The sequence below is a fragment of the Chrysochloris asiatica genome, unplaced genomic scaffold (assembly GCF_000296735.1).
Source record: "Chrysochloris asiatica unplaced genomic scaffold, ChrAsi1.0 scaffold00004, whole genome shotgun sequence".
In the NCBI taxonomy this organism is placed as follows: Eukaryota; Metazoa; Chordata; class Mammalia; order Afrosoricida; family Chrysochloridae; genus Chrysochloris; species Chrysochloris asiatica.
Window position 1 is genome coordinate 36,003,374 of NW_006408522.1, and position 14,590 is coordinate 36,017,963.

General features: G+C 52.0%; 1 protein-coding gene across 1 annotated transcript; it reads right to left on the reverse strand.

Annotated features, from left to right (window-relative positions):
- Window positions 1-2,143: 2,143 nt before the first annotated feature.
- Window positions 2,144-8,717, reverse strand: BAHD1 (bromo adjacent homology domain containing 1). The gene is made up of 6 exons (XM_006831768.1): window positions 7,298-8,717; window positions 5,071-5,453; window positions 4,036-4,195; window positions 3,516-3,592; window positions 2,807-2,907; window positions 2,144-2,333 (listed from the first exon to the last, which is right to left on the reverse strand). Exons 1-6 carry the CDS (start codon window positions 8,715-8,717, stop codon window positions 2,144-2,146), a joined length of 2,331 nt encoding a protein of 776 aa, XP_006831831.1.
- Window positions 8,718-14,590: the final 5,873 nt, after the last annotated feature.

The window sequence follows — 14,590 nt, forward strand, 5'->3', positions numbered from 1 at the left end:
CTTCAAGGGTTATATGGGACTCCCAAAATAAAAAGTAGTCTTCACATCCACACTAAAAGATGACAGGACACAGAGGAAATGATCCTTTTCTAAATCAATACAATTTCTCAAATTTATTTTTTTCTTAAAGAAGTACTTCTAATCTCTGTCAAAAGGGAGGTAAGGAAAGGTACCCCCCCCCCCCTTGTAAACACTGAAATACAGATCTGGGAAACCAGGGTCGACACACACAAAAAGTGCATTTTACAAAAGATCAACTAAAATATATTTTACATGGATTATGCTTCCATTGATGTTCTACCAGCTGCATTTTCAGGTCTGAAAAAAATATTTCCACATCTAAGAGATTTCAAAAGCATTTAAGTTCTGGGCAGCAGACTCTGCCTCCTGGGGAGGAGCCTGGATGTCCTTTCCTGTGGGGACAGGCTGGGGTCCTTGGCTTTAAGGGTTGGCACTCTGAAAGTGAGCAGGCTCTAAGGCTAGCTCCGTAGAGCCTCTACTGTCCCTCTGCCAACCCTCTTCTGGCCCCACCCTCCCAGACTGACAACTTCCTTCAAACAGCTTACTCAATATGAGGGGACCCAAGTCCCTTCCCTTCAGGGTTGGGATTGGGCTTCCCAAGCGCAAATTCACCACTGACACCTGCAGGCCTCATCCAAGCCCAATGAACTAAATCTGGAGCAGCCTGTCTTCTTGTGGGCAACCTAAGACCTGGGGGGGGGTTGGGGTGCCCTCAAGACTCATTTCCACCTCCTTCTCCAGGCCCTGCCCACTGTCTAAGTCTTCATCCAGTGCTATCTCCTTAGCCTGCTGGGTTTACAAGGGCTCCTCCCCAGAGGAGCAGGGCCCACCGCTGCCTTCCTCAACTTCTGCCCCCAAGGGAAGTTCTCTACTAGCAGGTTCCCAGTGGCCAGGCCCAAGCCACACTGCACTGACTCTGCCAACCAAGCTCCTCTTTGGTACAAATAGGAAATAATTAGATCTCTTCAGCCCCCCTCACAAGGAGCCCCAGGACCAGATCCAGGCAAAGATAACTGGGGCTGAGACTCCAAATCTATTCTGGGGAGCCATATGAGGTGAGAACAGGGCCCCTGGGCAACAGGAACAAACTGAAAAGCTCCTAGAGTGAGTGGCTGCAGCTCAGCAGGTCTGTGGACTGATACAGTGTTGATTTTCGCTGGGATGTAAATTAGTGCAATCTACAAAAGACTAGGGTATGGGTGGCAGGGCAAAGGGAGCCACAGCACTCCTTTGGTTTGATTTCAGGTGGGTGTGGCTTGAAGAGTCATGAGTGAAGTTCTGCAAGAGGTTTCCTAGAACCTCGAAATATAAGGCAAGAGGAAAAGTCTTCAACAATCAGGTAGCAATTTTCCTTGCCCCCTACCCCCCTCCCAACTCCCTCCCAGCACCCATCTGACCTCCCAGACCCCATGTCAATCAGGTAACTTCTGGGAAGCCAGACCTGCTAGGTGGCTCTCCAGGGGAGATTGGGCAGGAGGCTGACTCTGACAAATGGGTCATACCCAAGACTGTGAGGGCCTGATCAACTTGTCCCAGCACCAGGGGCTGCTACAGGGGAAAGGGAGGGAAGCCAGGAAAAGGCCCAAGCCGAGAAAGAGGAAATCAATGCTCTGGAAGCCAGACTCTGGCTCTCTATGCCTCAAGGAACAAGCTCCGAACTATGCCCAAGTCCAGGAGGACCTGGTCCCAGGCTGAAGGGGAAGCAGCGGGTCACAGTGGGTGAGGTAAAGCTGGCTCCCTAGGAGGGTCCTGGAGGAAGGCTGCAGAAGGGCCTGCTGAGCCTAATTCCTGAAGGAGCTTGTTTCCCCTGCAGGACCCCATAACCCTTAGGCTTGACCCAGCCACCTTGGAGAAGACTACTTGTTCAGGGGTCTCCAGCCAGGGGACCAGAGCAGTGCCCTGGGCCAAGCGAGACTCCTGATGTTTTTATTATGCCCTGGCCTCCCCTTCCCTCCCCAAGGGGCCCCAAACCTGTAGGGGCTCCTGCCCTCCCCCCACAAGAGAACCACAGGCCAGCAACCTCAGACCCCTGTGGTCCCTTAACCAAGTGCTGTGCTTCAAGCAGTGCCCCTGCCCTGAGCCCCACTTGCCCATGGGCAGCCCCAGCCTGGGCATGAGGAGGCTACTGGGGGTTCTTAAGGATGCGGCCATGACGGAAGTCATAGACATGGCGGCAAAGAAACACCAGCTCAGGATCCGTGTCCTCGGGCACAGTGCGGTGTGGCGGGGTGGAGTAGTCCGCGGAGGGGGGCACCAGTGCTGTCTTTCGGCTAGGGAGGCCCTCACCTCGGCGCTTGGCCATGGCACAGAATCTGCAGTAATACAACATGTGCTGTCTTTACCAAAACCATCTTTGTTGGAATAACAATTTCTTCCCCACCCTGCCCAAGTGCTGAGGTGTCCTCTCTTGCTCCCACTACAGTCCTGGGGACTGTGCCCACTCTGTCATTACAGTTCCTCTTCTCTGTTGTTGGAAAAAAATCACACCTGCCTGGATCTCCCTCCCAATTAACTGCCAATTCTCCTACATTTTCTCTAAGAGCGTACTTAACACCCTTCCCTCCATCCACCTCTATATCTCTCTGCCCCAACTACTCTGCCTTAGGGGAGGGGGAGCAACCATACATTTCTTCTTAAAAAATAAAAAACAGATGGTGGAGGAACGTTCGAAGAATGTGTGGGGGGTTCACGTCCAGGAAGTACCAAAGCAGAGTGAGAGCCCCCTGGCATCCCAGGCAGCCCCACAAAAGGCCTGGGAAGTCTTATGGGTTCAGATACCACTCACCTGCAGTACTCAGCAAAGGTCAACACATAGCACTTTTCCTCAATGCAGGCCACACTGTTCTGGTCCTGATGTCTCGATGCAAAGACTTCATTCTGCAAAGGCTCGAGAGGAGATGGGAGAAGGTTAGTTATCAGGGTTAAAAAGCACCACAAAGCAAACATTAACCCCTCTACTGTGACTCCTGCAGCATAAACACTGGACTGCTAACCCCAAGATGGACAGTTCAAACCCACCAGCCAACCCCTTTGTACAGAACAGGGGCTGGAAGGAGTACAACACAGACAGTGATCCCATCTCCCAGCACACAGCTAGGTGGAGAGCCTGGAGGGGGTGTTAGGAGGAGTCTTTTCTCCCCTCCCCCCATGCTACAGACAGTGTCAAAAAAGCTCCACTTCCCCTTCCCTTCTCTAGGGGGACATATCTTGCTCCCATTTCTGGCACTTCCTGCCCTCAAGGGCTCCCTTTCTGCTTCCCTTTTAAACAAAGGTCACTGGTCCTTTTGAAATGAATTGGGACAGAGTTGGGACAACCTGAGGAAGCTGGAGACAAAGAGTACCCAGGCCCTTCTCCTGAGTTCTGGAGTCCAAGAAGACAAGCTCAGGGGCTTGAACGCTCATGGCTGCTCTTTACCCATGGCACAATCACTCCCTCTGACTTCCACTGCCCTTTGCCACCCCTCCTCTCCCTGATCATGTGCCAGGAAACTCACCTCGTGCATGCTGGGACTGCGGCCTCCCTGTAAGTGCTCAGGTCTGTAATACCACAGGAGACTCATCATCAGCTCTCCTGGAGGGACAACAGAAGTGGTCATGGCTTGAGCTGGCAATCCCAGGATTACTCAGATAGGCAGGCAGCCTGGCTACAGGCCCTGAAGGCTGTTCTAACCCCAAGGCCTGGGCCAACCCTATTGGTTCCAGCTGCCCATGTCCCCTGCCCCAGGCTAAGCCTGACATTCAATGGCCTGGAATGCTGTTGGGCACTGACAGGTGAGGTGAGGGGACAGGTGCCCAGGCCCTGGTTGTTGGAAAGGTTAATGAACTGTTCCAACCTAAGCCACAAGGTTGTCTGCAGCCCTCGACAGCAGACAGACCCCAGCTGAGTGAATGGCATACACTGTGCCAGGAATGTGAGGAGACTCATGCCATATCAAACTAAGACGAGCAGATCTGGGGTTTATAGTCCTGGTAAAGGTGGCCAACCCTGTAGTCCCCAGCCTAATGGAGGAGTACCTGACTCAGGGTTCTCCCAGAGGGCAGAGATCTTGGCCACATAAGGTGTGGATGTCTTTCGCGGGCCTGACTTGAGGAGGACGGTGTCCCGAACACGGATTGTCTCTCCATGTCGTTCCACGGCCTGGTAGCTCTTTCGGATGGCTGGTTCCGGTTCATCCTGGGCAATGAGCCAATGAGCCAGAGACACAAACAGACTTGCAGTGAGGAGGGATGGTGGGAGGGGAAGGGAATGACACCCTCAGTACCCTCTCCTCAGATAGTCAAACCATTATGGATTTCCAGGGTTAGAGAACGGGTGACATGGGAACATGGGTGGACAAGTCGTCTGGAACTTCTGAGGCTGAACTCTGACCACCACCATACTCCTGACAGCTATCTCACTCCAAGTACCCCAGTAGAGTATACAGACTTCCTAGTGGGATAGTCTACATCTGAACTCGTAAATTACCATTATGCAATGTACTGCTAAGCCTCAGTTTCCTCATCTGGAAAATGAGAACAATTATAAGAACCTGGGGCATCTACCTCATAGGGAAGTGGTAAAGATTAAAGAGAATAATGCATGCAAAGTACTTATTAGCTCAGTGACACCTATGAAGTGACCAATACGTTTAAGCTTTACATTATCCCAGAGGTGCCTGTATCACTAATTCTTCTATTCCCCCATATCTCCTATCAAAAAAGCCTACAGGAATAATCTAGTTTATAACCCATGATGGAAATGGCAGAGTGAGCAGAAATGAGGTGAAGACTCTTCACATGGCCATCCCAAGAGTTAGTGAAAAAGACTACAGCCTCTAGCTGTGAGTGACTGTGTGCCCTGACCTCCCCAGGGTGGACCAGTACAGGATCACTACAGGTGAGGGAATAGGCTGGGTCAGCACCACTGGTTCCCAGGATACAAGTGAGCTGAAGGCCCTTGTCACTTCCCAGGGTAGTTCGGGCTGAGGGGCTCCTGGGACCCAAGTGACTGCAGGTCCTGTGTGCCCACTGCCACCCTCCCTCTCCCCAGCATGAAGAGTTGGCACTCACCAAAACATAGACAGCCTTCTCACAGGCAGCCCCAACAGGCACCCAGCCATTAGTACGGCGGCGCCGGCGCCGGCGTGGACGTGGGCGCTGAACACGTGACTGCTTGGGATGGCTGGGCCTACGGGCAGTCTTGCTCCTCACAGTGTGTCTGCATCCAGTGCCCGTGCGCAGACCAGACTTGGAACCACTGGGGGGCTTGGCGCTCTGAGGGCACGCGCGGGCTACTGTCTGGGGTTCTGAGGTGGGTGTCTGAAGATGGGGGACAGGCTCTGCTGCAGGTGGCACACTGGGCACAGGACACCCCAAGAGGGGGTGAGCAGGTGAGGCTGGGTGGCCAGCTTCGAGTAGAGGAAATTCCAGCTGGCCCAGGGACCTGCAGCCTTCTGGGAAAGGAGAAAGTGGGTCAGGTAAGGCAGGTGAAGACAAGTAGCAGCCCCCTCGTCCACCTGCTTCCAGAGCCTGCTGTCATAATTCTAATGTAAATCTAACTGTGAGATGGCAGAATATCCCCTCAAGGGGCAGGGATATTCTTTGACCTTGGAGGTGGGCCCACAGACATCCTTGTCTCCCTTCCAGCATGAAAGAAGGGAAAGCGGGAACAGCTTCTTTAGCTCTGACAGCAACTTCTCTTAAGGCATCCACAATGCTTAGGAGCAAGGGTTCTGAAGTCAAGACAGCTTGGTATATAACTCCTAGACCAGCCACCTACTAGCTGTGTGACTTTAGGCAAGTCACTTTATAGCTCAAAAGGCCTAGCAGTATTAGTTGTTGTTGTTAAGTGCTGTTGAGTCAGTTCCGGCTCACAGCCACCCTGTATAGGGCTTCATGAGCGGCTGGTGGGTTTAAACCACATACCTTTCAATTACCAGGCTAGTAGCTACAAATAGCATATAGTGTTTACTAGGTGTGTTTCTTATCATTATACAAAGGAGCTTCAAAACATTCATGGACAACGGAATTGAAAGACAGTGGAGTTTTTCCACTTTTTGAAGCCCCTTTATATTAACTTCATCCTTGCAATAACTCTATGAGATTGATACTACAATTACCCAAATATTAAAGGTCACATGGGTAAGGAAGTAAGAGAACTAAGACTTTACCCCCAGCAGTCTGACTCCTGAGTATTCAATCACATGCCACATCTTCCCCATAAGTAATGCACTTAAAACAGTGCCCAATACAAAGTGCTTAGTACTGTCATTATTATTACAGTGAGGGAGTAAGGGTCTTGGGTCCTATGGGTTAGGAGTCTAGACTTGGAGATTGCTACAAATGAAGAAAAGCCTAAAAAGAAGACAGTTCTCATTTCTTGGAGCTCCAACTTACACCAGAACCTGAAACAACCTGTCTGGCCAGAGTCAACTGGTCTATAAAGTTGTTTTATAGACTCCATCAAGAAGGGGTGTGGATAGGAGACAGCCCTGGAAAGGCCCGGCCACTTAGCCTCCTCAACAGCAGGCTGAATTGTTGGCCACTCTGGCCAGAGTGGCTCTGGTCACCTTATTTCTACCCAGGATCCATGGAGGGTGCTAGGTGGGGCAGGTGAGGATACTGGAGTAAGATATGACTGTGGGGGTGTCGCATCAGCTGGGGAAAGCCTCTTAGAAGTGTCTAGGTCTCAATAGGAAGGTCGACACTAAAGACATTCAACCTTAGCAAGGTGATGCCAAGTCTAGATACTCCTCTTTCAGAGTCTGTCAACCAGGGTGAAGCTGCCCTACCTCTGCTGACAGTCTACTGATACCTGGTACCTGCCACCCTACTCATGAATGCTGACCTTGGCCGGCATGCAGATGGTCTGGGTTCCTGGAAAGTACGGAATTCTAGATTTGTTCAAGGAGGGCAAAGGGAATAACAGGGAACTTGTCCAAAATCCCTGATTTCAACATCTAACTCACTACTCAGTCTAAGAATGAGAACCCAAATGTAGAGGAAGGAGAGGTCCTCCCAGCTCCTGCCACCACCACCACCACCACCACAGTGTTACTTTACTGCCTGGCCAAGAAATCTCCAGAAAACAGCCTGTGTAGAGCTGGGCTGATCAGAGCTAAACACGGGTTCTTTTTCCTGGGAATGCACCTAAGCTCAGGGCACAGACTAGGGGATTTCTCCCCAGAAGAGTCCCCCAACTCCCATGCTAGACTGCAAAGACCCCCTACCTATCTTCCTGGGAAACCATGTCATCTCAGAGACTACCTGGCACATCCCACACCCCAGGAAGACTTACCTGCTGCAAAAGGCATTTTGTAGGAAAAGCCACCACAGGTAGTGCCAACGTGGGTGAGGGACAGGGGCAGCACTCCACAGAGGCTGTAGCCATTCGCTCCAGTGTCCTCGCTGGAGCAGTAGCGAGAGGAGCCCCAGGGAGGGTGTTGGAAAGGGGTGCCCACAGGTACTGAGCTTGGGGTCAAGAGGACCCCCTCATTTTGTGCAGCCACTGAGGACAGCTTGCCCTCAGGCAACATGGGGTAGGGGGAGTAGCCCCCACATTGCAGCCCATCTTGGCCACAGTATAGGTAGAAGCTACCTAGTGCAGTGAGCTCAGGTCCGCCACACACACCACTGTAGTCAGCGGGGTTGCCAGGCATAGGTAGGGGGGACAACTGGGGTGCAGGGAAAGAAGGCTGGTGCAGTTCCTGCTTGGGGGCAGGTGACTCTTCACCTGGGCGCCCAGGCTCTGGCTTCAGAGCTGCCTGTCCACCCATCAGCAGGGGCAGGCGGGGGCGCAGCCCCAAGGGGCTCTCCAGGACCTTGCTCAGGGGTTGAACAGATGGCCCATGAGGGGTGGCAGATGGCCATGGCCCCTCAGGGCACTCTTGCCAGCCAGGTGGGCCTGCAGATTCTCCAGAACCTGGGCCCTGGCGGGCCTTGGGATAGTTCTTGCCATTGTTGACCTTGGCCCACTTTGGTCTCAGAGCCTTGGGTGCCAGTGATTCAGTGGAGCGCCCATCTGCTTCTGGGTGGGCACGAGGTGGGCGCAGGGGTAGCTCTCGCTCCTGGCTCAATTTCAGGAAGGCAACTGCATTCAGGCTGGCCAGTCTCTTGGGAGCTGGGTCACTATCCCGACGTGCACCTTCATCTGGTGCTGGCTCTGGGGACAGGTCTCGGCTTCCTCCTCCGAGGTCGCCCAACCGTGGCCGCTTCTTGGAGGAGGACCAGCCTCCAGTGGTCCGGTCGCGGTCCCGGCTGCGGTGGGGATCTCCCCCTCGGCTGCGGCGGGTACCAGCCAGGCTGCTGGTGTCCTCTCGCTCCAGCAGTAAGTTATTGAGGGCTTCAGCATTGAGGGAGGCCAGACGTCGCTTGCGGGGCTGGGCGAGGCCACTGTCCTCGCTGGATGGGGCTGGGCTGGGGGGCTTGGGTAGGTCAGGGGGCAGCTCATCGGCTTCATCTGCACTCCGTGGACCAGCCACACTCTCCAGGCGGGTAAGTAGCACTTTGCAGGCCTTGGGCTTCTCAGGAACTAATGGGCGCTTACGCAGTGGGTAGTTCTTGCGGCGTCCTGGGAGGTGTCCTGGGCTCTCAGGCATGCCTGGCTCCATGCCCTCTGCCCCTTGTTGTACATTGCTGCCTTCCATTGGCAAGGGCTCCCGGTGGCCGGTGGGGCCCGAATTCAGCATGGGAAGGGACTTCCTCCGAGTGTGTGTCATGGAGTACCTCCAATCTGTAGGGCAGAAGGCAAGCAATAAGTGGCGTCTCCCATATCCCTCAGCCTGTTCTGTTCTGCCAGCTTTCTGCCCTGCTGTAGCCCCTTTCATTCCATCTGCAGTAGCTCAGCCTAGCTCCAACTCCATTTCCAGTTAGGCTTCCCGCTGGGTCCCTCTGTCAGTGTGTGAAGGCCCAGCAGGGTCTGGCTACCAGAAGTTATCAAGGATTGGTTCTCCCATCCAACTTTTAGTTTAGCATCATTCTTGGTACTGAGCTGCTGGAGAGCCAACACAGCAATGCAAAACCCAGGCTTAGAAGACAGAAGGAGATGTAGACAGAACTCTATTTTCTTTACTCCCTTCTTCTCCCACTAATCATCATTACAGGACAAGAGGCCGTTCTGAAGATACCAAGCCAGGAAGAGAGTTTCAGGAGTAGGAACCCATCTATTCTAAAAGCATTACCAGTCCTTCTTCAACCTGGGCTGGGCCACAGGATGAAAAGAAGAAGAGCCAAGATATGAGATGGGGAACCTGCACCAACTGGGATGAGGAAAAGACCATGCCCATCTGCTGAGGACTCAGCACAAAGTCTGGCAGCCCTAGCCTGGGCCTTGCTGAAAAAGATCCATGAAGGTTGGAGACCTGGCCTCAGCGGCAGGTTCAACCAGCCCAATGGCAATCATAGTGTCTCTGTGACTCTAGGGAAGGACAACCCAGGTAGTACCAGTGTCTGGGAAAGGGGTATCAGGAAGTCTGGGACTAGCACCCTCCTGGGAGTTAGGAGATCCATGAAATCATGCACTGGGCCTGTAGTATAGTTTTAAGTTCCTCAGCCACAAAGAGCTGGGAGAAGAAACTGTCAACGGGAGAACAATAGCAGGGTCTCATTGGTCCCTCCTAGCTCATGTCTCCCTCCTGGTAAGCAAGATGCAGAAGGTAAAAGGAGGAAATGGGGAGAGTTACAAAAAGCCTAGAGGCCAGGGCCATTGATTGAAAATGCCTACAACCATACACTATCCCCAAACTTTTGCTCAGTTAAATACTCCTCAACATATACCTAGTCCGAGCCAGGGACCTGAGGGAGAAGGCAGGCCAGGGCAATTCAGATATCAGACTATTCAGCTGTTTACTCGCTATATATTCCCCAGCCCAAACAAGTAAAGTGCCAGACAAGGCTCTGTCCCTCACCAGGCACCCTTGTGACCCCCTCCCCATCCAGCAGGCCTTGGTTGAAAGCTGAATTTCCCACTGCTTTTGTTATTCACACTGGCTCTACTTGAGGAGCTGGGAGAAGTCTCTGTTGGGCTGGGATTTAACCCTGAAAGTCCCATGCCTAAAGGCTCCTTCCAAACCAGCTCCTCTGGCCTTGGGCTTATGGCCGTGGTCACTAGGCACCTTCTCTCCTGGAACAAGCTGCACCAACCAAGAAAGAGTAATCATGCTCAGAAAGCCAGGTTGAGGGCAGCGTGGGCGACCCTCACCCCTGAGAAAAGACTTGGAAAACTGGAAAGGGGAGGCAGCCTGCCAGGTATAGCTCTGGACACATGCGTGCGGGAACCTGCCACTGCCCAGAGACACAAAGTCACAGAAGACAAACCCATTCATTCCTGAGGCACATAAGGAGAGCTCCTAAAGAATCTCAGGCATTCTGCTAGGCTCCTAAGACCCTTGCTTCCGTTTACTCATGAGCAACACCCTCCTTCCTTTCACTCTCAAAGCATCACAGAGCAGGAGGTGGAGGAGCAGGCAATGAGGAGTGGCAGAAGAACATCTGCTTTTTTCTAAGAAAGCCTGGGTTCTGCCCTTCCCCACCCCTCAAGAGGGCCTAGGATGCGAGTGAGTATCCGTGCTTATAGACCACAAAGCTGAGCTGGGTCCTGAAGGCCCCAGGTTACCAGAGGTGCCAAGCCTGGGAATGACTGATGGCCAAGGCTGAAGTCACCTGGGCTTGTGTCCTTAGAGGACATGTACACCAAGTGCAGAGCAAGAGGGGGCAGAAAGAGAATGCACACAGGGAGTGACTGAGGCTGGCCTGTGACAGAGCTCTGAGCAAGAGCTTGGTGGTGGATGGTCCCAGGATCCTGGGAAACCTGTCTTCCATTCAATGTCTTTCTCTTCCAATACACACAAAATCCCAAGCAGGAAGAAGTCAGAAAGCTTGACGGCACACCTTTGCTTTTCAGGAGCCTGTACCCTGAACCTGGAAATGTGTTTTCCTGAAGAGTATTCTGCTCTTCAACCTCTCATCCAGCCGTCCAGTCCCTCAGGGACACACAGGGGGCGGTCGATCCTAGGAAGCCTCTAAATCATAGGGTGCGAGTCATACTTCTGAATCAATCTTAAGAGCCTCTTGGAGCCTCCCTCAAATCTGCTAAATCCCTAGTCACCTGCTAAAAAAAACCCAGGGCTGGCAAAAGCACATTGCAAAATAACTCCTAGCTTTCATGTGGTGCCTAAGGCAGCGACGTCACTCACAGCCCTTGAGGTCTCTGATGGGGTCTCCACTGCCTGCCTCTCACTGCACTCAATCTGTGGAAAGCGTTTGTGAGTCATGCTTTGAAGGCATACCTGTGAGAACCTCAGCAGTAGCTTTTCCCTGAGGTAGGGCTGGTTGGAGGGGGCTCCAAGTCTTCCAAGGCACTTCAACCTAAAGGGGGTGACCCAGCCAGGTAGAGAAGATTCCAGGAATGCAGTACGCTTTCCTCCTGCTATCCTCCCACTTATACAGGAGCTGAACCAGGAACTTTCTACCACTGCCAAGAGACAGCGCACAACTGGGTTCTCTCAGCACTGCTCTCCTCCTCCTCTCTAGGAAGCCAAGTAGTCCAGGCCCCCTCAAGACAAGGTTCCTTGGAGGGGCTCCCCAGGGCACACTACTAGAGCCAGAGAAAACCAGTCTGTCTTCAGCTCTAAACAGCAATCAACAGGCAGTCCTGAAGGACAGTGGCCAGTTGGTAGGTCTCCAGGCCAAAGATCCAGCAAACCACAGGCTGAGAGCCCTCAATCCCCAGTATATTCAAAAGACATCTAAGTGCATCAGGGTCTAGAAATCAAGGGGGGGGGGGGGGACAGGGAGGGCAAAGACCCAGGCCCAACCAGAGCCTGGCCAGGGTTAGATTTCCACAGGGGCAAGATGGGAGTGATGATCTGTCTCTTGTCCTAAGTCCCCAAAATACTTAGGGCCTGCAGGGAGGAGCAGTGGATTAATGTGGGCACTGACCCTCAACAAATGTTGCTGTGGGGCAAGAAGAGGTCCTTAGTCTTGGCTATGGCTCTGCCTAAACAGCTCTAAGAATGTACCCTCAACTCCCATACTGGGATTTCAGAACTCAGGGCTCTGCCCACTGCTCTTCCTGAATTTTCTCTCACCCACTAAACTTTATATTTGATGTTTCAGTCTTTCTGAATGGTTTTTAATGGGAGAGGAGTATTCAGAGAGATGTTAGGTGGAGGCGGGCCAGGTAGTCACCTAGATGGAGACCAAGAAGGGCCCTGCTCCAAGCTACCTCCGTCTAATTACATCTAAAGCCATACAACTGGCACTGAGTAAAACAGTGCCCTCCTCTACGATCTCTTGGCATAAAACCCCGAGAGGGAACACCGCTTCTCATGTATGTTTGCTTCTTGAATCTTCCATCATAAAAGAAAAACACCAAGAACACACAGTGGGCTCCCTCTAGTTTAAATATAGCTGATGTTGCTAAGTACTGCTGAGTCGGTTCCGAATCATAGTGACCCTACACAGGGGTTTTCAAGGAGTAGCTGACTGGTTTGAACCACTAACCTTGACGTTAACAGTCTAGTGCTAACCTAACAGCATTGTTTTGTTGTTAAGTGCCATCAAGTCGGTTTGGACTCATAGTGATTCTGTATAGGGTTTCCGAGGAGCTGCTGGTGAGCTTGAACCGCTGACCTTACAGTTCAAACAGACCTTGCAGTCTAGGGCATTAACCCACAGCGCCACACCAGGACGCCCTAACAGCATTACTTCAGGGCAAAACTGCTGAAATTCTTACGGCAAAGCCAGGTAAAGGCATAGATGATAACTCTTGAGTCACCAAGAGTTGGTAAAGTGAAAAAAGAACAAAGGACTTTGAATCAGGCAGATCTTGATTTAACTGCCAACTTACCTTCTCTGAACTTCAGATTCCCCATCTAAAATGAATTTTATCTATGAGTGGTTGTGAGAATTATAAGAGTCCCTCCACCAGAGCCTGGAGGAACTCAGCAGGCAGTCTCTCCTCCTCCAGGCTGCTCAGGGACAGAGGAGGCCGGCAGGCCGGCAGTCCTAGCCTATGAGTTCTCACACAGCAGGAGCCCAGAGCAGGCTGCAGGGAGAGAAATGTGAAAGCCCAGCTTGCACCTGAACTCTGCTACCTTCCCAGTAAAAACATGGTGTGTCAATCCTGGGGAAAAGAGATGGATGTGCTGCTTTTTTTTCCCCTTGCAAGGTCCAGTGGGGGGTGAATTGTAGGGGGCTCAGTTTACAACCCAATGAGAAGCCAAGGAAGGAAACTGCATCCCAGCAGACTGAGAGCAACAACAGCTCCATGTCACCAACACACACTCAACTTTATAGTGAGAGCTGAGTCCCTCAGACTCTAAGAGCAAGGCTATACCCAGAGTTGGGGTCAGAGGGCTCACATTCTGCTAGTTTCTGCCATTTTTTCACTGCAGGCACCCACACAGAGCAGGGATCTCCGCTCAGGCAGCACAGGGCTCGAGGCTTAGGGCTACTGCTGCTGTGTGCCACTAAGTCACAGAGACTTTGTATAGGGCTTTTAAGGCTGTAAATCTTTACAAAAGCAGAAAGTCTCATTTATCTCCTGCAGGGTAGCTGTTAGATTCGAACTGCTGACCTTGTGGTTAGCAGCCCAGGATGCAACCCACTATGCCACCAGAGTACCTTCAAGACCCAGGGCATTGCCCTTGAAAAGAGTGGTGTTCATCCAGCCTCACTTGCTGAATTCACTCTGCAATCAGGTTGGGAAATTAGAAACACTTGGGCAGGAAGCATATCGCACAACCAAAAGTAACTAGTCTGACCCCTCATCTGGATACAAGCTTGTTTCAGCCTGCCCTCAGATCTAGCGGCCATCTGAGGGGCCAGACCCCATCCCCCAGAGGCACCAAGCCTATATATAGTGGGTCAGACAACCTGCTCATCACACTTCACAGTGTGGCCTCCTGGAAGCCCAGAGAGGCAGAGCAGCCCTTGGGGAAAGGCCCACACAACTCACATAGAGTCTGGAGTGTTGGCCAGCCTAACCTCACAGCCAAGTTACATCTTTAGCTATTCCTTTCCGTTTTGACCACCTCATCAGAATATTCCAAGATACAAAGACCCAGGAACCTCCATTACTTCCAGCTCAGGTAGCAAAGCCACACACCTTCCTTCTAGAAACTGTAAAGAAACACAAATCTCCATGGAGAGGAGAGGAGTGTTAACTTAGACTATAACATAGAAATTTCCCCATAGACACATTTTTAATGTGTCACATTGTTGTTGTTGTTGTAAAGTGCTGTCGAGTCAGTTCCAACCCATAGTAGCCCTATATATAGGGTTCCCAAGGAGCGGCTGGTGAGCTTGAACTGCCAACCTTGCAGTTCAAACTGACTTTGCAGTTCAGAGCCTTAACCCACAGCACCACACCAGGACTCCATGTGTTACATTAGAAATGCAGTAAAAGCAGAACTGGCAGAACCACCTTATCATATATTTAGAAAATGCCAACATCCTAGTCTGGGGGTAAGATCCTTCCTATAAGTAGGGGGCTGAGAGTGAGAGAGAAGGAAGGTGTAGCCCTTGAATCTAGAAGTTGATATACACACGCAAGGCCCTGGGCCAGGGTACTGGGCAGAGAGCATTGTAT

Bases quoted from the DNA above. Each gene is read 5' to 3' on its own strand.
- BAHD1 (XM_006831768.1), bottom strand. From the start codon at position 8,717: ATGACACACACTCGGAGGAAGTCCCTTCCCATGCTGAATTCGGGCCCC. The intron at 5,454-7,297 runs GTAAGTCTTCCT...CTCCTTTCCCAG, and splicing joins CAAAATGCCTTTTGCAGCAG to AAGGCTGCAGGTCCCTGGGC. The intron at 4,196-5,070 runs GTGAGTGCCAAC...CTCATTGCCCAG, and splicing joins AGAAGGCTGTCTATGTTTTG to GATGAACCGGAACCAGCCAT.